The following is a 26,824-nucleotide window of genomic DNA, read 5'->3' on the forward strand; positions in this document are numbered from 1 at the left end:
GGAACCGGCTCCCGGACTGCGGGGAAGGGGCGCACCCCCACCGGCAGCTCAGAGGGCAGGAGGGAGAGGGAGGCGGGGCGGTTCCCATCCCGTCGCCTGTCGCCTTCGAGAAGCAGCCGCGGGCGGGAGCGGGCGCTGGGCGCGGGTGGGAGGGAGCCCCCGCCCGCCCCGGTGCCCGCGGGCTGGGGGCGATAGCGCCGTGCCCGCCCGGGATGCGCTGCGGGCGGGCGAGCGCGGCTGCCCCGGGGGAAGTTGCGGGCTGGGCCCCCGCGGGCCGCTCGGCCGGCTGCGAGGGGGCGGGCGGCGCCGGGCGCCCGAGGAGGAGCCCGAGCATCCCGGCGCCGGGGCCAGCCGGAGAGCGGGCGGCGAGGCTCCATGGGCTGCTCACGGCAGCATGGTGCTCGCCCTCAACGGCAGTCACCTCTCCGGTAACCCGCTGCGGCCGCTGGCGCTGGAGGAGCCGCGGGCGCTGGGCGGCGGCAGGATGATCGCCGGCTCCTGGCCCCCGCGCAGCCTGGCCAAGCTCGGCCCGTCGGCCCCCCCGTCGGCGCTGCCCACGGCGAGCCCCCTCCCCGCCAACGACTCCCAGTGCGGGGAGCAGATCCTCAGCTACGGCAGCGCCGAGAAAGTTCTCATCGGGGCCGTGCTCTGCCTCATCACCCTGCTGACCATCGCCGGCAACTGCCTGGTGGTGATCTCCGTGTGCTTCGTGAAGAAGCTGCGGCAGCCCTCCAACTATCTCATCGTCTCGCTGGCCCTGGCCGATCTCTCGGTGGCCCTGGCCGTCATGCCCTTCGTCAGCGTCACCGACCTTATCGGCGGGGAGTGGATCTTCGGGCGCCTCTTCTGCAACGTCTTCATCGCCATGGATGTCATGTGCTGCACGGCCTCCATCATGACCCTCTGTGTGATAAGTATCGACAGGTGAGAGAGCCCGGCGCCCCGAGCCCTGCCCCGGCCTCCCGCCGCTGCCCGCAGCCCGGCGCGGGGCACCCGCACTGAGCGGGGCCACCTGCGCTCTCCCGCCTCCTCCTCCGGGTCCCTGGAAATGAGCCGTGCTCGGAGCAGGGAGCGAGGCGAGTGCCGGCCCGCAGCCCCTCTGTTGGAAGGAGCCCGCCGGAGCAGGGTGAGCTGCTGCCCGGGTGCCTGGTTGTCCCTCCGGGTAACTCCTTGCTGCCACTCGGGAGCCAGGGTGTCAAAGCAAAGCCGGACCTAAACCATTTATCACGGCTCTATGCAAGTAAATAGGGCATTTCCAGCTGCTTTAATATTTGGAACATATGTCTTTAACCTGCTTTATACCACAGGTAGATTTGAGCTGGTTCTTTCTAAGTGACAGTGCAACCTCCCTGGGTTCAGCAGAGTTTTACCAGACCAGAGAAGGTGCAGTAATTATAGCTTCCTAAGGTTTTATCTTTATTCTATTCTAATCCCAGAATAGGTCAATTTCATTTCTGACAAATAATGTTTTGTTTGAAGGAAAATTTACTTTCAAACGTTTGCTTTTTAAAAATTTGCACCTGCTGTCTTAAAAACCAATTATGCTCGTTGGCATTTAGCTTCTTCCAAAAGATACAGTGACTGGGGCAACAAGGAGGTGCACACACACTGGAGAAGAATATCTTAGGTGTTCGGTTCTGATGTTAAAACCATACCAAAGAGCCCACATTTGCCTGTGCCAGTCCTCTACAGAGGAAGGCTGACAGATTCCTTTTTTCCATGTAGGTTCTATTCTAAAGTAAGTTGCAGCCTGTAGCTTCCCTTTTCCACAGCCTAAATTCTATGCCAAGAATTTTAACAGCTAGAAAGTAATTTTTAATTAAAATTTCACACAATTGGCTGAAATTGAAAAACCTCGTAACTAGATTTTAGAAGTAGTTTACCAACTCTGATAGCCAGCAGCAGCCTTGACTCTTTACTTCAGAAAGTTTTAAGAAAAGCTCTACATTAGGTTTCTGCAAAGCAACAATCTTTCAAAAGTGATTCCTACAGTAAATGGAGGTTGTTTCGTATCAGGGAGCATCACAGTTTGTGTTAATTTCAGAACTTCAATTTCTGTACAAGCATCCTCTCTTCTAGTACTTTTTATTTTGTGACTTCAATATTGGCCAGCAGTTAGCTGAATGTTGCAAAGCATCTTGTAGCAATGAAATCCATATACAGACTTTAACAGTATCAGACGATCTGTGTTCTTGGTGTTGGTTTGATTTTTTTAATTGCTGTTACATTGACATTTGCTTAATTTTAATTTATCTAAGTTGATTTTTAAACTTAATTCCTGTATTGCAAAAGGATATGAATAGGCTTATCTACCTTCCCAGTGTTATTCTCTGCTTTTCTATTCTATTTGTAAGATAGTTGATTTCATTTTTGCACTCTCTCTATATTAAATATTTCTGTTCTTTGATAGTTCTTATGTCCATCTCTGAGCTCTCCATCTCCATTTCTACCAACCTTTTGAAAACAGGTTGACATAATTAAGCTTTCCTAAGGATGTGTGATGATTCACACCGTAGCACTGGGCTCTTGCTCTTTTCTATTTCTTAGTTTAACATTTGAGGTCACTGCTGTGTGCTGAACAGGGGCTTTGGCTGAACTGGTGACACTGATGACTACATCTCTTATTGTTCTCAGTTCTCCCTCCACTCCCCTCTCACCCTAAAATACTAACAAGAGATATATCTTTGTATTGAGAAAGAACATAACATAACCTCTTGTAAATGGCTGATTTTCACCAGCTAGTGCTGATTTAAACTAGAATTATTCTCTTGTCTTTGTGTTGTCACTTCTTTCACTGAATGTTTATTGAACACCATCTCTTCATAATTCAGTATACTGTTGTCTACTACCTACTTGAAATTAAAATTCTGTGACTTATGATGCTTAACCTCTGCCACCCAAATCCATTATATAGTTGAGATAGTGGGTATCATAAATAAAAGGAGACAAGCCAGCAATTCATTAACAAAATGTCTCTACTACTTGGCAATAAAGAATTAAAAAATCTCAATGATTTGTAATCCTATTTAAAAGTAATTAATCTTACACTGCTGTAATACTGCTAAGCCCACCAAATATTAGTTTTGGATATTAAAAAATCTTTGAATAGTGCAAATCTACAAAATATGCAAAGCAGGGAGGCAGCATGAAAATCAAATGTGAATGATGAAATGTTGCCAGTGTAGCTTTGATGGTGATGGTGCTGTCATATTGGCATTTGTTCTTACATGTGTGTAGTTAGGAAATCCTTGAATGATCACTGAGGAAAATTTCTCTCTGAGAACACATACGTCCAGTTTAAGTTTTGTTTGTGCTACAGGAGCTGCAAATCATAATGTATACAGTGCATGAGAGACCATTTTCACAAGGTCCATTTTTCCAAGGCTTTGGTGAAATCACTTCCATGTTTTATTATGTAGGAGGAGAAGATTAGCAATGATACCTGCCTTACTAGTCTTACTATCTCAGGACAACTTATACAAATACAGGACCAGGAAATTTCAAGCAGAAATTGCAGAAGCAGAGAATGTGAATGAAATTCACTGTCTTTCAAGCTGGCCACTATCCTCAGAGGCATTTAGAGGTACTTAAAACTTGAAAATCCTGAGGGTATGTGGGAGACATTTCTTTAGAAAATAGGGCCAAGACAGGAAAAGGAAACATTTTTGAAATGTAATTAAAAATTGTGCAATCACCTGTCTCTTTAGGGCACTATAGGAAACTTTTGTTGTGATCCAGTAACATCTCTCCTGAAGTAAAAGATGAGGCTGTTGTAAGCAGTGCAGAGAGAACAAATAAATTGATTATTTTAAAATTTGTTAAATCTCTAGATTCTTCCTGAAGCAGGTATGAGAATCATTTACATAGTTGAAAGAGCATTACTATTGAATTAATCTTAAAGAACCAAATTTGTTACAAACTGTTAGGCAGGGTTTGTAAAGAGAAATAATACCTTTTATTAAACATACAATTTAGTTAGTAAAGCAGAGGCATTGAGGAGCTACCAAGAAGGATAAAATGAGTAAATTGAAAAGGCTTTTTGATTTGTTTCCCTTGTACAAATATGTGCTACTCAGCTTATGCCACTGAGAGCCCTGAAATGCCAGCAGCTGGCAGCCTATTGCTCACAGAGAGATTTTGCTGCACAGCCCTTAGTGGTGGATGTGGTTTTTAGCTGAATATATCAGATCCTGAAAGAAGCATATTAGCATAGGGTATACAAATGGGCTGGTTTCATTCTGTTGGAAAAACTTGCATTTTTTTCCTAGTGAGACACACCAAGCACTTGTATGTTTTAAGTTGCTTCTATTCTAAGTTGTGCAAACCATAAGGGTGCAAAGTAGATGTTAGTGTGCTATCATGGGGATATCTAACTTTGCACAGGGTGCACAAGGAACTGCCAGGTTGGAAAGGTTGTTTGATTACCACAAAGATCTGAATTTGCAGAGATTTGGACTATTGTGCTTTTCTTCAGATCATATCTTCCCTTTTGTTCCACAACATAAAAACCTTCACAGACCTTTGTCAGGGGGACATGAGATGAACATGTATTTTGGTATCTCTATCATATTTAAGCCCTCACTTTGGAGGAAGGCTATCTGCTTACAGGCAGGTCTGTCAAAACTAAAACAGATATGATGGAGAGACAAGAGTATTTCCTGCCTTTTCAAATTTTTAAAGGATTAAACAGGCAAGACAACTTGATACTCAGCCAATGATTACCTTTGCTATTCTCTCCCTCTGTGATATGAGTATTAGCTATGTAGTAGGAGCTACAGAGGCTTTTGTGGGATAATTGAACAGAATTGAATTCTTCTTTAAGAATTTCCTATTGGTGTGTTGGGTTATTTTTTCTTGTGCTCTTAAGGCTCCACTTTTCTGGTTCTGAATTAAATAGACTATATCACATCACAATTCCTTTACATTCTTTACCTTTAAGAGTGTGAAAACATTATGAGTGAATTATGAGGGATGGATACAAGCCACACCTTAGTGGGGAATGAAAAAATAGAGGGAATTAATTGTGTTTGAACTGGTGGTGTTTTCATGCTGATTCATCATGCTGTTCTGACCCAAGATAGCTACAGAAATGCTGTTTTGGAGAGTATCCACAAGATAACTGCATAAGTAGCAATTTTTAATTCAATTTAAAAATAGTTCTTTGGCTTAGAAAGTGATAAAGAAACATAACTACTCAGATACAGTTGAAGAATTATAACACTTTCCCCACACCCACACAAGTAATGAAACACTTCTTGGGAACTTTTCCAGTCTGTATCTTGGCCAACAATTCACGAGTACACCAGGCTTCCATTAAATTGATGAGGATTTAGAATTTCTATGCAAATAAGTGGGCCTTTTTGTTGGTCCTGAGATTTTTATATACAGGGATCAGCTCTCTCTCCCTTCCTGTGTTGCCACATTCCAAGTTTGAGTACTTATGCTTCTCCTTAGAATGTGTCAGTCCCAAAAGTTCACTGGCTTCTTGAGTCCTCATCCCATGTCTAAGAATTGTGCAGACCTCAAATTTCCTCAGAGGAAGAATTTGGAACAAAATTTAAATAAAGATTTAGGCACTTTCAATAGAATCCAGATGTCTAAATTCTACCTACATCCCCAGCTGATAATATGACCTGAAAACTGTTAGCAATTTGCTAAACCTAATGGTAGCCAGTAATCCTGTGTAGCTTCTTATTTGGCACAAAGACTTTTTCTGTCTCAGTGCCATGGGTGGAAAAGGCAGCAGTCTGTTCTGCCAGCCTGGCTCAGATCATTCACAAAATCCATATAGAATATATATGCAGAAATAGCTATGAAAAAATCCTGCCTGTAAGATATTTTGGATCTAGAATAAGCATAGACAGCCACCAGTAGTGCCACTCATGAGATTTTTGTTAAATATATTTATGTTCACACAGAAATAACTGAGAAATGAGGAAAAACCTAAATGGAACTATAGGAAAAGTGTGTGATGAAGTTATTGCAGTTAAAGTCTATATTGCAGAAGAAAGTTTTGAGATAAGTAGGGCAGCTAATTGCTAACAACAGCCATCCTCACAAGAGCCATTTTTTTTTTATTGTTTAGCCTGATAAACAACAGTACTCTTTTTGCGCCTATAAATAACTTGTCTAGTTTATGAAAGACACAGCACTGATAAACTAAACTAAAGTGAAAAAGAACAGATTTGGTATTACTCCTTTCCATGTAGTTTTCCTAATGCAGTCTGTTTAAAGAATGTTCCTGAAGCTGATGTAATTTCTTTTCTGCTGAGAATTTATTGGTGAACACTTATGCAATTTCCATTTCATTATTTATGTGTAAAAAAAATACAATATAAATTTTTGGTGCAAAATTCAGAGATTAAGAAGTTCAGTTGGAAGTTGGATGCATTAAGCACTGTAAAGCAGTGCAAATGTTTATCTGTCACTGAGAACGCACTCCAAAAGCATAAATTAATCTGGGGGGTTTTGTTGCATTACCATGATCCCATTTCTTTAGGCACCTTTCAGTGACATCCTTGGGTATTGTTTCCTGTGTCACAGGCGCAGGAAAGAGATGCAGTTACTCATAGAGTAACCAGATTTTAGCCACAGGTATTGTTTTGTTATGTCTTTGCTGAGAAATTAAGCTTCATGAGCACACTGCTAGATGCACAGTAAGCAGGTGGGAATTAACAAATAAAAGATATTTTTTAAAGCAGATGGACTATTTTGTGAAAACTTGACATAGGAAAAAAGTTTTAACATCAAAACAAATGGAAGTTTTGTCCTTTTGCAGAGGAAAAAAGGCATAAGATCTGAAGTTTCCTGGGTGTGTCTTGTGTCTGCACAGTAGAGGCTGACAAAGTTTGGGAAGCTGAAAGATGCTACAGAAGAAAAATCTATAGATTGGTTATTCTCTTGCTGTTCTATACTGGATGCATTTTAGCAGTGTTACTGCAAGGGAGTCCCAAAGTGTGGAAAAGCAAGGTAACCCAGAGGTGGCAGTGCAGAGGGGACTGCAACCTGTGATTTTTCAAGGGGCATGAATGGGCACTCTAGTTCAGTGAGTAGCAGGAGATTTGAGATTAAACCACATTTACCTGAATGCCTTTTCTTGAAACTGGATGTTGCATTTCCCCCCCACATTTGAAACTATCTTCTCTTTGCTCCTACCAGGGTTTAAGGCTGGATGAGTTTTCAGAAGTGATTTTGGGGTCTCTAATTCTTGGGGGTTCATCCAGACATTTCAAAGGAGCCTGATAAGTCAGAGGTAAGGGAACATTAATTCACATTTTTGCCAAGCAGGGCACTCTGCAGACAATTAAAAAGTGATTTCTTTCCTATCAAAGTAACAAAAATAGTTTCTGTAAGTAAGGTTGGATTTGCTTCAAGAATCACAGCAAAAATGCAATCCTAGAAACACTTATCTTTGTTTTTGAAGGGAGCTTTCAAAAATATATCCAGATATAATAAAAAATGCAAATGCATATCATACTGGCATGATGTGTAGTGTAACCTGATTACACTGGTATAAAAATATATTTTCTTAGTGTTTTTCTTGAACTGGATGAGTATCATAAAATGAAATATCAAAGCTTTTGTAGTTTTGTACACTGAAACAAGATTAATATATCAGTAGTAACATGCTCACACAAGAGTCTAGAAGAGCAGAAATTAATCAGGGAATATTTTCACTTTCCTGAATTAATTTCCTCTGAAAATTATTTCTAAAACTCCCTGAAAATTATATAACGTATCTTATTCCTTTTAGTGAAACACAGTATTACATTTGATATTGTTGTTGAGTTTGAAATATTTAATTGGAAATATTTGTGGCAAATTTTGAAACTTGCTTCATCTGCAGTTGATAAGTACATATGGCACTGTCTGTCAGCTACAAACACCTCCTTTTTTCCCTCTCAATATATAACACACAGATCTGGTCCTTCCTCTGTGGACCAGAAAGTCTGAAGAAAGCTGGCCACTGTAGGTCTTGTATGAAAATAAAGAGGTTGACAAATAGTTGAGTCTGCTGAGGTGCGGCTGTCAGAAGAAAGACTGGGGAGCAAAATCACAGGTTCTGCTTTCTGCATGCCCAAAGCACAAGTACCATGAAACATTGCTCACTGCAGTTCTGTTCTAATGGTCACTGCTGTCTGTAAGGTGAGGATAACTTCTTTCACCTGGAAAGCTTATAAGTTTTACTTTTTCTTGTTGTACTGGATAGCCAACTATTTCTAAAGGATTGAATAGTACATATATATATTCCTATATGTACTGAAAAGAGGCAAAAATTAGCTGATTTTTTTTAAACAATCTCTTACTGCAAATTTTCATTTTCAAACATCCCAGGATTAAATATGTCACAGTGAAAATTTGTTTTTATTCTGTTTGAATAGAGCAAAATTAGAGAGTGAGCGTCATTGATTTTTCTTTTTGTACCTTGCTGTTTATTCAAGGCTTTGTATAGAAATCTAGATTATCTGCTACTTCTGTGTGGTTCTGTACATATTAGCATGTATGCAAATCTGGTGGTGACTCACTTCTAACAATAAACATGGCTTTTGGGTAGTGCACAGACAAGAATGAATTCTCTAGTAGTGCAGAAGAGAGATGTGCATGGAAATCAAATCAGAACTGAGCATATTCTTTCTGTCTATCATGGCCTTTGCTATCAAATGGGAGCTAGCACAAGACACCACTGAAGGGGGTTTATTTCATCACTGATAGCTATTTCACTGTTAATTGTCATGATTGTTTAAAAACCAAACCAAAACACAAAGCCAAGAGGGATATTACAAAAATAACTTTTTTAAGTTAAGGAAAACTGGGGTGAAGTCTATTCTAAGAGGTACATTGTGTCTTGAGGAGAAAATTGGCAGCAGAGTTTTTTCCTGAGATATATCAAGGAAAAGGGTGGGATTTTGGTACAGTTAAACACTAAACCCAGGTTTTTTAGTTTGTAGAAGTTTAAAGTGTAGCCACAAGGAAAAGTCTGTAATCTGACAAAAATCCATTTTTGTGCACAGTTCTTATGTCTCTTAAGGACATTGTGGGAAGTGGAGGCACACCTATATGAAGGGCAACATTATTCTCACACTGGAAATTACTTGTCCTGCAGGATGTGGCAGGTTAAGGGCAAGCAGAAGCTTGCCATATATTAATAGTGGTGGAAAAATGGGTCAGGGACCAAGGGAGATTGGACAGAGCTTGTTGTATCTCAGACATTCACCAGGCTGGGTAAAATCAGAACTGGCAGCAAAGGCTTGCCTGCAAGAACACGATTTTTGAGGCAGACTTCTGCACAAATTTTTACTTTTGAATTTTTGGTTGAAAACTCTCCAGTCTTTTAGGAAGAGATTGTAATTGGAGATCCAGGCAAACACATCATGAGATCTCTTCCCAATAACCTGGCACGGAGCTGTGCCACCTTCCCTGCCACTGAATAATACTGACACCCTTGGTGGCATTCAAATAATGATTTCTTGTCAACCATACAAGTATCTGTGATCAGAAATATGGCCTATTGCTGCTGCAAGGGAAATTGGGCCACCAATAAGGAGCTTTAAGTACCTTATTTATAAACTGTTTGCTTTTCAGGAGATGTGTTGGAGACTGGGGACAACGTATTTCAACATATGGTTTGCAGATCTCTAGAGAGGGGCACAAAAGGTAACTGCAAAAATTCCAAGTCTGTGGCAGGAGCATCTGTTCACTAGAGGACTGTTCCCATGTGAGAAAATACAGGAATTTTTAAATCAAAGTAAAGAATAGTGCCCTGGAAGATTTACTCTGATAACAGGTGTTCATTCAGAAATTGTCAATCAATATAAATATGAGAAGGTAAAAATGGAAGGCATAAGTACAGATAACAGAGGTGTATGCTATTATCTAACCTTATTGCAGAATTTACAACCTGTCATCTTGAATATAAGCCATGAAAAGATGTTGTGATTTTCATGAAATATTCCAGATATACAGTACAATTTGCCAGAATAATTTTCTGTAAGCAGTTCTCCCTGTGGGTTGTTAAATTTTGTTTATTTTCTGTAGAAGTGGCCATTTAGCAAACAGTTGAAATATTAAACCCCTGAACAAAGAATTTCTTGTCTGGCCATAAATTACTTGGAAATATTTATACCCATGACCCAAAAGAGCTGCTGAAAAGATGTAAAGCTTTCCTCTAATAGTCTAATAAGATGTTTTGATGCTAAAAGTGGTATAGCTTTGGCTCAAAAGACTTAACTTTTGAATTGTTATGTACTGCAGTTTCCTTTTGACTCTATATATTTGCATTTGAAGATCCACTTCTTATCACAAGCACTTTTAGCCACAATAGTGATTGTTGTGTCAAGAGTGTATTGTCCCATATGAAAAAGCTATTTTTGCAAAATGAATACGGTCATTAACAGAACACAATATTATTTTTTAAAAAATAACAGAAAATGAAATAGCATTGTGGACCATTTGTCTATGAATTAAACAACACAAGAGGGATCTTAACATTTCCAAAACCTGTTATTTAACACAAAGCCTCTGCACTGCTGCTGTTGAAATAAAGGGAGGACCTTGTCAAATTTCTCAAGCACCTGCAGCTTGCAGTGAGCTACCTGAGGTGTCCAGCTGTGGTGATTCAGCCCACACTAATACCAACGTTCTGCTCCTAAATTCAAATGATTATTTGAGGTTTTCTGCCTGGTAATGAAGCTGTTATCATTGGAAACTGTAGTCACAGAAATAAACCTTAGGTATTTTACTTTTTACCCACACAGATTTGATGCCACCATATCTCAGAAGAGCCCTAGAGTTGCCAACTTGTTGCTGAGGAAAAAAAAAGGCAAAAGAAAGATATACTCACTGAGAGGTGGGAAGGAGGGCTGCTTTCTGCTGATCCCACTTGTGTGGTGTAGCATCTGTAAAATGAATATAAAAGAGAGTTCTGTGATCCTTGATAATCTTTAGATACTGCTATCTTTAAAGGTTTTGGAGGAGGAGATATCTATCATCAGCTGTATTTCTGTTTTAGCATTAATGTGTAATTCTAAATTTTGAGTAACACAAAATGGTGTTACCAAGGTATTGTGTGTCACAATATGAAGTATTGTGACCACGTATTGAGCTGGAAAAATGGGTATTTGTGAAAAAGCAATAGCTGAATCTGTCCTCAAATGTCATTCTAGATAGAAAGCCCAGGGGAAGAGAGCCAGCAACTCATTTCTTGACAAGAAAAAAGCAAGAGCTTCATTTTGTACAAAATATAGTTGGATGGATTATATTTTCATGCCTGTGAAGTTGGTGGTAGCAGTTTGTGTTGAAATGGGTCTATATTTAAAAAATATTTAGTGTTGCAGATTTTGCACGATTTTAAAAAGAAAGAAAAGTATGAAGGATGTTGTTGATAAAAAGAATACAGGGTAGTGGAGATTTGTCATAGGCAGGCCTGTGTTCATGTAGACAGAGAGGACACACTGCCCTGGCTCATCTTTGCCCAGCTTTCCTGTCCAGTGGTGTCTAAGCTTGCTTGCAGCTGCCTTTACAAAGGTAGACCTGGTGACACCTTAGATGGGGAGTATGGACTCCTGGAGTTGGATTAAAATGTTACTGGTGCAAGATGAAAAAAGCCATCCCTGTGGAAGCACAGCCTGGCAGGTCTCAGCAAGACCCAGGAGATTCAAAGGTCATTAGAGTGAGGATTTGTCAGCTAGAAAGGAATAGTGTCTACTTGGCCATTGCTTTCTTCATTGCAAAGGCTACTGGCAAAAGTGGATAAGTGTTATGACAAATGAACTAGTAAATACTGAGGTTGGGAAAGGCTGGACATACAGTTTTACTGACTGCAGTTTGGGTTTTGCTGCAGTTACTTCTCATCACTACATCTTTCTCTCCTTTAACCTTCTCCTTCAGTTAAAGGGCACCTGGGGCTCTGTATTTAGGGATTCTGAATGACTGCAAAGGGAAGAAATATTCATAAAATAATATTAAATTCCTGAAAATTTTCTGTTTCCCATTTATATAGGAGAGCTCGACCTCACCAGTTTATTTATGGATACTAAATTCCAAAATATTACTTAATGAGATATTTTGTGAGGAAAATGACAGCAGGCAGGAGAATTACATGTGAAGGGAGAACTCGAGCCTGGGAGTTTAAGCATGCTGTAAGTGAATATGTTATTAAAATGAGTGCTAAGGAAATAAATGACATACTGTAGAGAAGTGTGGTAGCTACAGTAAACCTTACATTCGTTGGCATGAAAGATGATAAGATGATAACCTCATTCTATACCACATACTGAGCAGAAAATGTACTGCTAAAATACCAAGGCATTACACAAAATCACTGTTTATATAAGTTACAGGGGAGGAATCACCGTATTAATGATAAGTCACTGAGCCAAAAGTGTCTGTGGGAAACGACTGTGAGCAGCAGTTTTCTAAAAGGTTCTTGAATTGGAGACTCACAATTTGATCTAACCTCCTGCCTTCCTTCCTTGATAACTTCCCCTCATGCTGTGCTCTCCCCAGCCCACAGCCTCTGTTCCAAACCTGGATATGATTTTTCCTGTGTTAAGACTTATTCATACTAGGAGGAGAGAAATGATTTTCCAACTTTAGGGGAAACAACTCCAGTGTGCATCTTTAAAAAACAGCCAGATAAACACTATGCAAGATGCTTCGTGTATCCCGAAGTGTTTGAAAAAATATTCTTAATTAAACCTGCTTTAGACTTGGATTTTCTTGTGTATCTAAAACAGTTTATTGATATAATTTGTTTTTTGTCTGGCCAAGCTTGGGCAAACAAGTAAAGCTTGAGGTCAACATTTATAATTTTCACATACCTGATCCAGTGGAACACAGCAAAACTTTTGTGTGATTTAAAAAAAAATCAGAACTACCTTCAGGCTGATACAACTATGGACAAAGCCAAAAATGCCCAAGCAGGTTGGGTCTGCATGAGATTCACCCATAATGACTGGACAAGTGCTCCTCAGGGCTCTTGCAGAATTACTGTCACGAAGAAGCAAAGAGGAGAATTTGAACCTGGTCTTTCCAGCATTTTTCCTGTCTCTTCAGAGGGAGGAAAAGAAAGAAAGGGGAGGAGGGAAGAAGTATTCTAGAGGGGGTTGTTCCTTAAGTGCTTTATCTGGAGGAATTATGTTTAAACTGTTTGTATTCAAGGAAGGAAGAGAAGGGACGTAATATCAGCACACTGAAATAGCTATTCCCTGAGGATACTTTGTTTTAATATAGTGGTATTAGCACTTCAGTGGGCTGTGGTTGTTCATTTCATTCATCACTTATAGGATGGAATTTTCTGAAATGTTTAATTTAATTGTACTGAAGACATCAGTCATGATTTTCTAGTTAAAGTTGTGGGAGGCTTTCATTTGGAACACTGTTATAACTTTCAAAATAATTCCTTTTAAGCTGATGTTTAGTATCAATCCAAGCGTGACTCATGTAGTGAAGTTGGAGAAAATCACCTTAGCCATTTCTGCTTTATGGTAGTCATTGATTAAAAAAAAAAAGACAGTTTTTATAGCTCTGAAATTGAGCCTCCACACATTCTCTGACAGTCCCCCTGGGTGTGAGGGACAAGAGGGTTGAGATGGGGAGAACACCAAAGGAAAATGAGGATTTTCCAGTTCCTATCTGCAAAACATTATTTTCCATTTTTGTTTGTTCAGAAACTGCTTCTGTTGAAAAAAGCAGGGATTTCATCTGAGCCGGTGCTTAAAGAAACCAGATCTTTAAAGGGATCTTTCTGTCCCCTGTAACACTATTAAACAAATTTCAAGTCAAGCCTCATCCTTCCCCAGCAGCTTTCACATTCTCTCTTCTCCTCAAGCTCTCTGACAGCACCACCTCCCTGCAGCCATGCCACATCATTTACTCAGATTCATTGCCCTTTTCAGAGTTACCCAGTTCTCCTCTAACATACAAAAGGCCACATGAGATAAAATCTCTTTCCTAGCTTTTCCCAAACTATTTTCCTGCCTGTTGAATTACTAATGAACATTGCATCACAACCAGACAGAAATAAACAATGCAATTCCTCTTTAATTCTTTTTCTAGAAAAGAGTTTTTCCTATCTTAGTCTCCCAGATAGTATCAGAAGGTTAAATATCTTCTCTGTCCTCTCACAAAGAAGCCAGGAATGTTGTAATAACTTAATAAAATGAAAGACTGCATCATACACATAAAAATAAAAATGAATGTAAAATCCTCATGTAATTAGATACTCAGGTATGAAAGTTGACATGATACAAATGCGCTGCATTTGTTTCTATGGGTCTACAATATTTTGGGATAATAAAGAGGGTCTCTTTATGTGGAATAAGTTGAAATATGAATTTTGATAGAAATAGTGTTTTCTGATCTGAATCCCTTTATTGGACATATCCCCTTATTGAAGATACTGAAGCAAAAACCTGCCATCTTTGAAGTTATTTCCTTTTTCTCTTTGATTGATAAAATGATTAAACAACCACTCTGAATGATACCACAGGGTATGAATCTGTATTCACAAGCTTCTGCACTGGTGAAGCAGTTTGTGTGCATACTATGATGATTTCATGAAGAAATTTTCAGTAAATTAGATATTTCTCAAAAAGCCTGAGAAGTCTTTCTCTAGGGAATATTCCTAAAATGTTACTAGTATGTATTGTAAATCATCCTTTATTCTATGTTTTGATTAATATAACTTCTTACTTAGGGAAAAAAAAAAGAAGAAAATAAGAAAAACATTTTGACTCTCTTCTCACTTCTTCCACAAAAATAAAGATATCTGTGTTAAATAAAGGAGCTTGCAGATCTGGGAGGGTGTGTGTGAGTGAAAAGGCAGAAGTGAGTAGTATGTCCCTGACACAGTTATGCATTTTCTTTCAGAGAAGCATGAAATTATTTTTTATTTTCCCTCATCCTTCCACATTGTTGAACAGTGTAAAGAAAAATGATTCTTCCATTGTGTGACTTGCCTGGATTTGGAGAGCTTTTGAAGTGTTACAGATTATCTATCAAGAAGTGGGGTGAAAAGCCCTTTTGAGCTCTGTATATAATTAATCCTGTTGCACTCAGCAAGCAAACCACACTTGTATACAGGAAACAAGTGATGATGAAACCCACAAAGCTGGAGTTCAGACTTTTTAAAAACATATAAAAATAGTAAGTCTTCCATTACAGAATGGAGCTTAATTCTTAATAATTTGTGTCCAAAACCTTTTCAGTTTTCAAATGTATCTGGTTTCTAGGAGGCTGGTGGAGGATTAAACAGGCTGAAATCCACCTCCCTCCTTAGATCTCCTACATTAATGTCACTGGTGATGGAAGAAAAGGAAAAATACACAGGTACAATTTTCTTCAAAGGGAGTTAATAAAAGCATTTAGTCCATAATTTAGAATATTTACAAGGGTAATTGCAAAATACTGGGTAGGAAATATTTATTATCTAACATTCAGGCAGTGCTGCAAGGTAAACACCAGCAACTGCATTTTGGAACTTTTCCTTCCAAGCAATGTATAATTTGCAGTGGAAAATGAAAGGCTAAAGAACTGGTTTGTCATGGAGCTGAGAACAAGATGTGACAGGTGATAAATGCTTTGACAGGCATGCAGGGTGAGAATGAAAGGCAGAGGGTGAGGGCAGGTGAAAGAAATTTGCCAAGGTCTGAAAAGAAAGAGTAATACGGTTTCAGAATTACAAGTAAGGTAATAGATGTTGAATGGAAAGATGTTACACAGATTCTGGCAGTATGGGTGTTGTGTATTTCTTTGAAAGAGAACAGAATGCATCCCCCTACCCATGGGGTGGATGTCCAAGATTAGTAGGCAAAAATGAAGAAGGAAAAATACAGAGCTAACAGAGAAAGGGGAATAAGAGAGTAAGAAGGTGAAATAAAAATGAGTGAAATAAAAGTATGAAAAATGAGCTAAAATAACAAAGAAAAGTATGGACCTGTAAAGTTATACAATATGAAAGGAAGAAAGCCCAGGAAAGCACAGAGAAACTAAAATGTATGAGAGGAGAAAGCAACCTTCTACTATGCAAATTACATTCCTTTAGAATGAAGTTATTTAATTTTGATTGACTTAATCCTCCCCCACTGCCAGGAAAGCCTACACTTTTTGAATTCATCAAAAATAACCCCCTACAATGATTTTGAGAGAAAGAAAATCAAGTCAGAACATTTACTATGTAGAATAAATTAAATATGTGCCCACTATAGCAGTGGAAATGAAGGTCATCCTATTATAAAATTAACTTAAGAAAATACGTTTCATTAAGAAGAAATTAAGAAAAAAAAAAGGGGAAAATTTTGAAGTGTCAACCTTAACAAGAAAAAGAAGAAGAAAAGAAGAAGAATGTAAGAAGGCAGAAGAAAAAGGGGAATTAAGAAGAAAAAGAGGAATAACATAAAGTGTTAACCTTACTGAAAGCAAAAGAAGTGTTTCATTCTCATTCTTTCAAATAGCAAAATTAACACAACACCATTTCAATTATAATACTGTTGAAATTTTATGAAACGTGAAGCATAAGCATCTAGAAGAATAGGTATCAAAACATAAATTTAAGATCTTTTGTATTTGTTTTTTCACCATCAGCTGAGAAGGATGAAGCAGAGCTTTCTAGGATTTCTAGCAATTAAGATGTGGAAACTGACCACAGTGCCAAGACTTTTATAAACTGTGCTAATTCACAGCAAAGGAAAGATGCAACATTTAACTAGATAGAACATAGAACTAATCAAAGTGTTTTTCTCTCCACTGAGTAGTGTTTTGATTTTGTTAGTTCTGCTGTCTCACTCTACCATTGCATGATGTTTTGTTTAGGCTTTAAAGTGACCCAATTCCTATTCTGAAAGGTTTCATATATGCATTGAAATTAGTAATTTTGAGCATTTCTGCTAAGGAGAAAAGTCTTTTACTGCCTCTGAAATATCCTCCTCTTCCCAGGAAATAAACTGGCAGTGATCATGATGTGATTATGAGGCCAGACTGTATTGCAGAAAGGTAAAGTACTTTTGTACAATAATTAACGAGGTAATTGTCACATTATAGCACCATAGCTGTGCACTGCAGTGGTCGTGTCCCCCATTCAGGCCTTTCTATGTTTCTGTTCTTTTATTTCTGTCTCAATTACTGAAGTGTGTGGTGGGAATAGTATTCTCTGATCAGTTTGTATGTTTGTATACCTTGTTTTATTTAAAAGGAAGTCTGAGGGACAAGGCATCTCTTGCATTGAGTAAACACATAATTGAAAAGAAAACAGTATTTGCTGGGTGTTTTGACACAGCCATAACAGAAAGAATAGATTTGGTATTTGTTTCAACTTCTTACATTTACATTTGAAGGAAGGGAAAAAAGTTATCTAGATGTATTACTATACTAGAGAGAATATTTTTCAATGCTGGATAGATTTTAGGAATGGCATTTTGTTCTGTTCTTGTGAAGAGTCTTTTAATGTTGAGCTGAACCAAATAGAAAAAAATTATGGAAGAATCATAGCCAATGAAGATAAACCAGTAGATCAGCACAATTCTTCAGAATAAGTTATTATTGCAGGTGAAATACAGGATGGGATTCTATAGATATGGGTTTGCAAAGAAATCCTGCATGGAGATACATATTGAAGACAGAAAGATTCTGTGCAAGAGAAACAGAGCAGCAAAGGAGGAAATATTGCTGTGTCTTTGGAATAAAGCAGTTTTATGCCTCTTAAAATACAACAATAGGAGAACTGACAGAACCTCATATTAAGCACAACTCCTAGTCAAATGGAAAGTGATAACAAAATATCTTGTGGTTCCTGGCAGAAATAGCTATGATATGATACACATCTGTATCATTTCCAGTATAATGTTTCTAGTCCTATTCCATTACAATCCAATCTGCTTCATAAAAGCAGTCAGACAGTGAAAGATCTAATTTGATTCTGGAATCTGTTAGATCAAGACAGTGAATTCTGAGACATAAATGTGGGCTACTAACTAGAATGGAATCTTATCTGCCTGTAAAGTACATGGAGACCAGAAACAGAGGAATTACATGTGTGTACAAATGCATTCAATTTATTATTGAATTGGCAGAAATTAATTAAATTAATTAAATTTAATTAAATTCTTTTAACTGTACAGTTTTCTATTGCTCTATGACTTCACTCACAGTGACAGGCAAGTCCTTTTACTCTTTATCTTTCAGCCATATAATGGAGCTACGAAAGAAAGATTCAGGACACGTGGTAACAAATGGGACCATCCTGTTACTATTTTCTTTCTATTGTTTAAGTCAATGTAGCTGTTAAGCCTCAGGTTCTTTTCTGGATATTTCAAAAGGTGTGAGGACTAGACCCATCTGTCTATGTGATCATAGGAATTTTTTTAGCCCTGTAGGATAAAAACTATTCTCTGTGGTCATTGTAATGGATTGATAGCAGAAAAGCCAGAATGGAAAAGCCCAAAAGCTGAATTGTCTCAGAAGCAGACCTATATAGTTATAATGGTTTTACATTAAATTGTTTATGGCAATTTATTGTCATTAAATGCTAACCATTTAGTGATACTGGGGAAGAATTCTATGTCACAGGCAATCAGATTTTTGTGAAGCAAAGGGAAAGGATTTGTTCATTCACCTTTTCCATTGTTGGTGTTCACTGTGTGTGGCAAATGGCAATTGTGTACAATGGCTGGTGAAAGGAGGGAATTCTTTACCCCCTCCCAGGTTGGAACAGAGCTCCAGGAAGAGGATGGGGTAATTTTTCCTGCCCAGAGCTGGGCACACTGTGCATGCCTCACACCTGAATGGGACTGCAGCAGAACTCCCAGTGGGGAAGAAGAGACTCTGAAGAAGTCATAAGAAACCAACCCAGAGCAGGGATGTGCTCATGTGTTAATACACATACATTTAACAAGAAGATTTACTCTGCCCTTCACCATTTGCCATCCTTTTGGTCTCTGCTGTTTCCTTTGAGCTCTCCAAGCAAGGGAGGGTCTGTTTCCCACATATGTGATGCAGTACAAAAGCATTCACATCACCATTTTTGCTATATCAATTAGACAGCGGTGCCATATTCTTCCTTCTCAGTGTTTTCCACTCACCCAGCATCCTTGGAGTGGCAGCAGAACGTGACTGATGTGCATGCTGTGCCTCTTGCAGGGCTGGAGCAGCATCCTGCACTTCAGAGTTCTGCTTGCAGCATCAGGCAGGGCTGAATGGAAAATGCCATGACCAATTTAGAAGAAATAAAGGCCATTCATCTGCCTTTGGGGAGTAACCCAGATACAGAGCTCACTGTGCTGGGTGTAACATGGAGAGATGCCCTGTCTGGCAGAACCATTGAGTCAAGAAATTCAGAGCAGGAAGAATACAAAATAGCATTTCCCTTCTTTTACAAGTGAGAACCCAGGCACAGTTTCTTCTCCACCAAGATCAAGATGAACATCTGTGGCATGTGAAAGAAGCAAATCTCAGAATAACAAGTCTGAGACACTTCTTTCATGTGGGGGATAGCTGAAACACATTAAATGGGCTTTTTAGGGACTCTGACTTAATTCTTTCCCAGTAATAAAACCTCAAGGTGTTCCTTACACTTGAATATGTTAAGTTCAGCTGATTTACCTTAATATTTTTTATTAAAGTACTAGGTTAAGATTAAACACTAAAAAGCATATTTTCCTACTGAATTTGACACAATATTTTTGAAGTTCATGAATCTATTAAGCCCCGAACACTCTCTAGTGTATTAGACAACAGTAGTGATTTACATTATTTTGACATTGCAAATGAGTTTTCAAGGGTAATGGATTTTCATATAGGGAGATTAAAAGATAACATTCCTTCATTTGTGCATGCTGACTTCTTTCCCCCCATCATATTACATTTAGCAAAATGAATAAGGCAGAAGCAATGCTGGTGTATTTTTATGCTAATTAACGTATTTTAATTTCAAATAGCATTTCTGAAGAAAAGATACACTCCAAAAAAAGTGATGCCAGGGCAAAACTAATGAATTTTCATTCTTTTCAGTATACTTATGCTTTCATGAATTCTTTTTGTTATATTCTCGTGCATGGGAATGCATCAGTAGGCACTCAGAATATGCAGCCCACAGATCTGATTTTTACAGAAATCCAGCTTAACGTTTTTAGCTACAAAATAAACTTCACCCTAAAAGTGTTATTTTTAGTGACCAGTTGGGTAATAACTGTAGGAGTACATACTTCAGGAAGGCAGATAAGGATTTTTTGGAAAACAATGCATTGTAAATGACAAGAAGTCTTTGTGCACAAAGGATGTGTTTAGCTGTTTTGTACCTGAACTGGGCTATTCTTAGACAAATTTTAAGGGTAGGCCACTCTTGTCCCTGAAAGTCTGCAGCTGAAAGCTCACACTTGCTGCAGTTCACTAATTAAAGCAGTGTGATGTATAGTTTAATTAGTTAAACTGAAGTTTCACTGCACAGATTCCTCTCTTCTGTATCTTGGAGCACCCTGGACTTCCTGGGAGTGAGAATGGTTTTGGCCATGGTGCTATAAATCAGAAATCTCCATGGTCTCTGCATGATGCCCATGGCTGCTGGGCCAGTGGCTCTGTTCTAATGCTCATGGTGAGAGGCACAAGAAACAACCCTTTTTAGCATCACAGCCCATGGACTGCACTGCTCTGATCCCAGCCAATTCCAACAAGAATTCTTAGTCCATGGCCCCTGCAGGCACAGATTCGCTGGCAAAATACTGACCTGTTGTAATTTACTTGTGCATCCTGTCAAGAATAGGGCACAATAAACCAGTCTGTCCTTCGTGTAACGCTTGTCACAACAGCAATATAAAGCCAATGACATGGTTGGACAGGATTGCTGATACCCATCAGGACAGATCAATAAATGATGTTTCTTTTACTTCCATAACTCTAGCTTACCCGGGTGCTTGTATAAAGCAAGGGCACTGGGCCTGATCTACTGCACTGCAGTAAAATCAACAATGCATTTCACAGAGCCAGTAAATCTCATGTTTGTTCTGCTGGGTGAATAGACTGAGAAAACATGCTCCTCAAAAATATTTTAAATCACATTGCTATAGTTCTTGTTTGTAACACTCCAGAACTTTCACTACATGAGTAAAGACTGGTAGCTCTTGAAACCAAAACATTATTCAGGAACTTGATTTGAAAGAATTTCTTTTACAAGGAACACGACAAATCACACTGATTTTCTCTAAATCGTTTTTGGGGAAGTGAAACAAACAATTTGGGAAGCTAACAGTAACTGATAGGTAAGTTCCAGTTCAGCAGAAGCCAAAATTGAAACTAAAAATCTTAGGTCTAAATTAGGGCATGTGATTCCATCTAACAGAAAATTCCCATTGTCAGAGAGGAAATACAGGAACTTTCTATAGTTGAAAGTAAATTCAAACTTAGGATATTCTTACCCTGCTGTGTAGAACCATAGTACTACTTTTATAATTAGAAAAGACAGTTTAAAATACGCCAAATTAGGAAATATAAAAGTTGTCAACAGACCTAGTATTTTTTTTTTTCTGTGAAATACTGACCCATTATAAGCATTTTTCTTTTCTGTAAAACTGTGTTTTCTTCTTGAACTGGGACAGATTTTTACTTTGTTCAGTCAAACTATGTACATTGAAAAAATGCATTTTCTTTCTAATTAAGTGATGATAAAAAGAATTATTTTAGTACTGAAATAGTCTACTCTTGGTATAAGTTTGAAGTTTGCTATTCCTGAAACATGAAGGAAAGAAAGACAGCTCATCATCTCAGCTTAGTGGCAAGATAAGAAGAGTGAAGATGAATGCTTGCTTGTTATAACCATCTACTCAATAAAAAAAGTGATAGACTTCGGGGACTAAACATTCTTCTATACTCTAAGATTTCTTAGGGTAGCAAAATAAAATTCAGGTTTCATAATTTCCTTAAAAGCCAAAATATGCTTTATGTGCATGAAGATTGAACAAATTCATAGAAGTCCCAGCCTGTTAAGGCCAATCGGAGATTTCCTTCTGGAATAAAAGACCATACTAACATTATAAATTTTAACATGAAAGACACATGAATTGTAAGTTGGAAGTACATGCAAAGAGAGGATTGAAAATTATGAAATGGAAAACTTAGCCCAAGATTTTGGTCTAGGGCAGAGTAAGTGAATAACTTTTAACAGTTAGCCCCTGCCCTCTGTAGTAACTCTGTGTCATCCTTCCAGGTACCTGGGAATCACAAGGCCCCTCACATACCCTGTAAGGCAGAATGGGAAGTGCATGGCCAAGATGATCCTGTGTGTCTGGCTGCTGTCTGCCTCTATCACCATACCCCCGCTCTTCGGCTGGGCCCAGAACGTCAACGACGAAAAGGTTTGTCTCATCAGTCAAGACTTTGGCTACACCATTTACTCCACAGCAGTTGCATTTTACATCCCAATGTCAGTGATGCTTTTCATGTACTATCAGATCTATAAAGCTGCCAGGAGGAGCGCTGCTAAACACAAGTTTTCTGGTTTTCCCCGTCTGGAAGAAATGGAAGGGATTTCTGTGAATGGACTTGTAAAACTGCACAAGGAATCTGAAGAATGTACTAATTTTTCACGACTCCTAAAGCACGACAAGAAAAACATTTCCATCTTTAAAAGAGAACAGAAAGCTGCCACCACCCTTGGGATTATTGTTGGGGCCTTCACAATCTGCTGGCTGCCCTTTTTCCTCCTCTCAACTGCAAGGCCCTTCATCTGTGGTACAGCGTGCAGCTGCATCCCCCTCTGGGTGGAGAGAACATTTCTGTGGCTGGGCTATGCAAACTCCCTCATTAACCCTTTTATCTACGCCTTCTTCAACCGGGACCTGAGGACAACCTATCGCAACCTGCTGCAGTGCAGATACAGGAACATCAACCGCAAACTCTCGGCCGCGGGCATGCACGAGGCTCTGAAGCTTGCAGAAAAGCCAGAATTTGTTCTGTAAGGTCACCCATCCTCTACTGTGATCATTTTTTGTTGTATCACGTTGCCTTTTCCCCCACAGGTTTGAAAGAAGTGTTGTAGGAAGAACCAGCACTGTTGAGCACTGTTAATGCAGTCAGCAGGAAACAAGGTAGAGCCCACCTGTCCTAACCAGCCTGGAAAAGCAAGAGCACCATCTAGAGAATTTGGGTGTAAGAGGAATATAAAAAAGGATGGAAGTGAAATGTAGCACAGGATGTTTGAGCTGTTAGTGAGGAAAAAGCAAAGTTGGCCTAACCTGTTTGTTTGGCCCAAAAAATACTTAGTAGGTCTGAATGTTGGATGCACCTTGTGTCACAGAGATTCTTTGCTGTAATAAAGGCCTGAGAATGGTGAAAAGTTAATTTCCTTCCACTTCAGTATTACAAAAATAAATCATTAAAGAAGAAGCTGAATCAAAGAACTTGTATTCCTTAGAAATATTCTTTATTATAAAACCCCATATGTTCATTAAACATTAATTTATTGGATTGCCTGGAAATGAACTATGTTGTGAAATTCAATATTGCTTTTGCACAGCAACTCTGGCACTGAAAGAATATGTCACACTTCCAATGTGATTAAAGAGTTTGAGTAAAGTCACATGGACCAGCATCAACTGCTGCATACAGCCCTGCAGCACAGTCAGCTGCAGTGCTGCTGTGCAAATCACACCAGGTAATGTTGTACTGTACATCTAACATAACAAGTGTGTCTGATTAGAGTTTATTTCAGGATCTGTCTGGTCTTTGTCCATCTCTTCATTCTTTAATTCTCTTGGCTTTCTCAGCTGAGCACTTCTCTAATCTAGATGGAGACTGTCTGTGCACAAGTAATTTCTGTGATGTATGGCTGGTCCTTGCTCCATTTCAGTAGTTAATTTACTGTCTATTTGAAAGCTCTTCTACTTTCTGGGACTTCTTTCTTTTCTCAAGTCAGTAAGGAAAAAACAAACATGAGACCTTATGACTTCAGAGACATCTGGACTTTATCCTTAGAATCTGATTTTAATCATCACTTGTGCTTAAAGTGATTTAAAGCCTTGCTGTGTGTTTGAATAAAGACAATTTACTTTTGCTGGTTCTAGCTTTTTCTGCCATCATTACAGTTTGTCCAAGTGTGTGATCCTACTTCCCTTGACTTTAGTAACAGATCTCTTCTGTCAGTGTAGCATGGCCAAATAGTATAACAATTTTTTATTAAAAAATTAAAAATAATAATATTGGTTATATTAATATATTACTAGTAATGTATTAATATAACATGCAGCAATTTTTTAAGATACTATTATAATAAAATAATAATAAACCAACTCATAAGAACAAGATGAGTTCTTTGGCCCAAGTGTGCACTGCACACCATGCTCCAGCTGAAGCAGAGGGTGAGGGTACATGACTGAACAAACACTTCAATCTTCAGAGCTTGATCTGCTTTTTCAGATATTGGGACACCAGTGAGGAGACATGTTCATTATCAAATTGCCTCAGCATCAATTCCCACTTTAGGCTAACTTCTGTCCCTGCTTTCTCAAGTCTGAAGGCAAAATGACTTCAATCAGCACAGTGATGCTCATTTGGGCTGAACATCAGGGGCAGTCAGTGCCAGAGCCCTTGTTCCAAGCTTACAGAGGTAACTTCTGACACTCAGCCTCTCCCTGGCACATAGCCAAGAGCTGGGTGATGTGCTGAGCCACTGAAACAGGCTGCAGCAATTTTAGATGCATTCATGCACTGCAGTAGAGAGTACATTTTGGCCTCATTTTAACAACAGAATTGTAGAGTAAGAGGCTGTATTCCAACATTAAAACAGTTTTCTAAAGAATTTTCAAACTTATTTGAGACAGTCCTATTTCTTTTAAATGCTCCAATATTATGCACAGGGACAAGAAGAGATTTGAGCCCAGAAGATCCACAAGCTCTGGCGTACAGAGTTAACTCAAGTATATTTTCCATATTGAACATGAAATGATTGTTGTTTCTTTATTATTTATCAGAGGAGCTTTTTTTTTTTTTTTTTTTTTTTTTTTTTTTTTTTGTTTGTTTGTTTGTTTGTTTGTTTCCAGCATAAATGAGAAGTTTTCAAGACCCCTGTAAGTTTTTTTCCTGTATAAGGACATACGTGGGAATGTACAAATAGATGTATCTGGGAAGACTCCAAGTGGGACTACGAAACTCTGAAGGTGATTTTAGAATTCTGGACAGAAGTTTCAGCATTTTTATTCTGCAGGAAAGCCTGAGAAGCTGTGTTTCCTCCAAATAAGATGATTTTTATTTTTATTTTTTTTAAATGGAATATGTGTCTTGTGAGTCAGAAATTGACATTTGCCCAGCTGTCACTAAAGGCAATTGCTTTCCTCTGGGAAAACATCCTGCAGGAGTCCAGCTTTCCTCTACCATCTGTTTCAGGTAATGAGAGCACAGGAAGGAATAAGAGTTGTTATGGTGTTTATACCAATCCTGGAAGTTTTTTGAGATAAACATCCATATTTGGTCTCTGGATGTGTTTGGAAAGAAAAGAAAAACCAATGAAAAAATACTCCAAAAACCAAAACTCCACAAAGTTTTTTCATACACCCAAATCAAAATATTGACAATTGGATGGTGTTTCTAGATGGAGCTGTATTTGAGGGGAAAAGTGAAGAAGCTAAGATTAGAAGAACATCCCACTGCCCAAGCACACAAAGAAGTTGAGAAGAAGAGAAAGTTTGCAGGCAGAATTCTAATGGCAAAAGGCTTTAGGAAGAAGAAGAAGGACAATATTGTTTGGGATTGTGAACAGGACATTTCCTTTTTTTAAAACATAAATAAATAAACTGAACTGCATCACAATGTCTAACTGCAGCAATAGCATTTTTTCACTTAGATAATTCACCACACTTCTGACAAGAGAGTAATACAAAAATGGGTGTATGAGAAGTCTATGTCAACATGTGTTTGTAGCAAATCCAAGAAGTGACTGCACTCGTGGTCTCTGTGTTCCTCCATGGGTTTCCAGAGGAAAGTCAGAAGGGTGAATCAAATAGATGGGATTGTGAAAAAAATGGAAATAAAAGACTCCAGGAATCAGCCAGAGCACAGGCAGGCCAGCATAACACTGCCTAAGTGAAGAGGGGGAAAGTGAGAATTGCACTCCCCCTGCCCTCTCAGCACAGCTTTTCAGAGGGAGACTGTCTGTGGTGGGAGCCTCATTGCTGACACTTTGCCAGCTCCCACCGCCTGCCAGCCTGCACATCCAATACTGCAACACACTGTTGGCACTTGCCAAACTCCTGTTTAGCAACAGCCTCACTGGGGAGAAATAGAAATAGCAGAACGGTAAAACTGTGACTTGATGATAATATCTTATTATTACTATGCCTCTAATTCTTCCCATTTCACTTTCATAAGAAGAAAACCAATATTTTTCATGCTCTGTTCAGAGCTAGCACCACCTGCCGAAAGATGTGTCAAAGAGTGGCAAATAAATCTACTGCAACAAGACAAAGAAGGGAATTATGTATCAAATTAATACTATAAACAATACAGACAAAATCCACTCACTCTTTTGTCCCTGCTCCCTGGCAGGAAAACAGATTTCCAGGCAGCCATTGCTCCAAACAGTGCAGCATTATTTAAACAACATGATGGAGTTAAGTTTTTGGATTACTGACCAAGACACTGCAGTTACAGAACTGGAAGGTGTTGGAAGCAATGCCATTGGTTTTTGTGCTTTCCCTATCTATTTAATTTTCATAATATTTTTCTGATCCTACAGGAAAAAACCCAATTTAAATTACAGTATTCTTGAAGAAAGTGCAAGATCAATGCGTCATCAAATCCTCTTCACAGTTTGCTTAAGAAGTAATTCTTGTCTTTTAAAATGTTTCTC

At 38.9% G+C, this 26,824-nt stretch overlaps 1 protein-coding gene across 2 annotated transcripts; it reads left to right on the plus strand.

The window, feature by feature from the left end:
* Nucleotides 1-394: 394 nt before the first annotated feature.
* Nucleotides 395-26,824, plus strand: HTR7 (5-hydroxytryptamine receptor 7). 2 transcript variants are annotated; one of them, XR_009418869.1, is made up of 3 exons: nucleotides 395-924; nucleotides 22,190-23,635; nucleotides 26,711-26,824. XR_009418869.1 is itself a non-coding variant. In XM_059476981.1 (2 exons), exons 1-2 carry the CDS (start codon nucleotides 395-397, stop codon nucleotides 22,938-22,940), a joined length of 1,281 nt encoding a protein of 426 aa, XP_059332964.1. In that variant the 3' UTR covers nucleotides 22,941-23,999. The 2 variants fall into 2 exon arrangements, 1 of the variants encoding a protein (XP_059332964.1); XM_059476981.1 differs by lacking the exon at nucleotides 26,711-26,824 and having other exon boundaries at nucleotides 22,190-23,999.

This window comes from Ammospiza nelsoni, chromosome 8 (assembly GCF_027579445.1).
Source record: "Ammospiza nelsoni isolate bAmmNel1 chromosome 8, bAmmNel1.pri, whole genome shotgun sequence".
Lineage (NCBI taxonomy): Eukaryota > Metazoa > Chordata > Aves > Passeriformes > Passerellidae > Ammospiza > Ammospiza nelsoni.

Excerpts from the sequence above, each read along its gene's own strand:
- HTR7 (XM_059476981.1), top strand. The coding sequence starts at position 395 with ATGGTGCTCGCCCTCAACGGCAGTCACCTCTCCGGTAACCCGCTGCGG. Across the intron at positions 925-22,189 it reads TGTGTGATAAGTATCGACAG|GTACCTGGGAATCACAAGGC; the intron begins GTGAGAGAGCCC and ends TCATCCTTCCAG.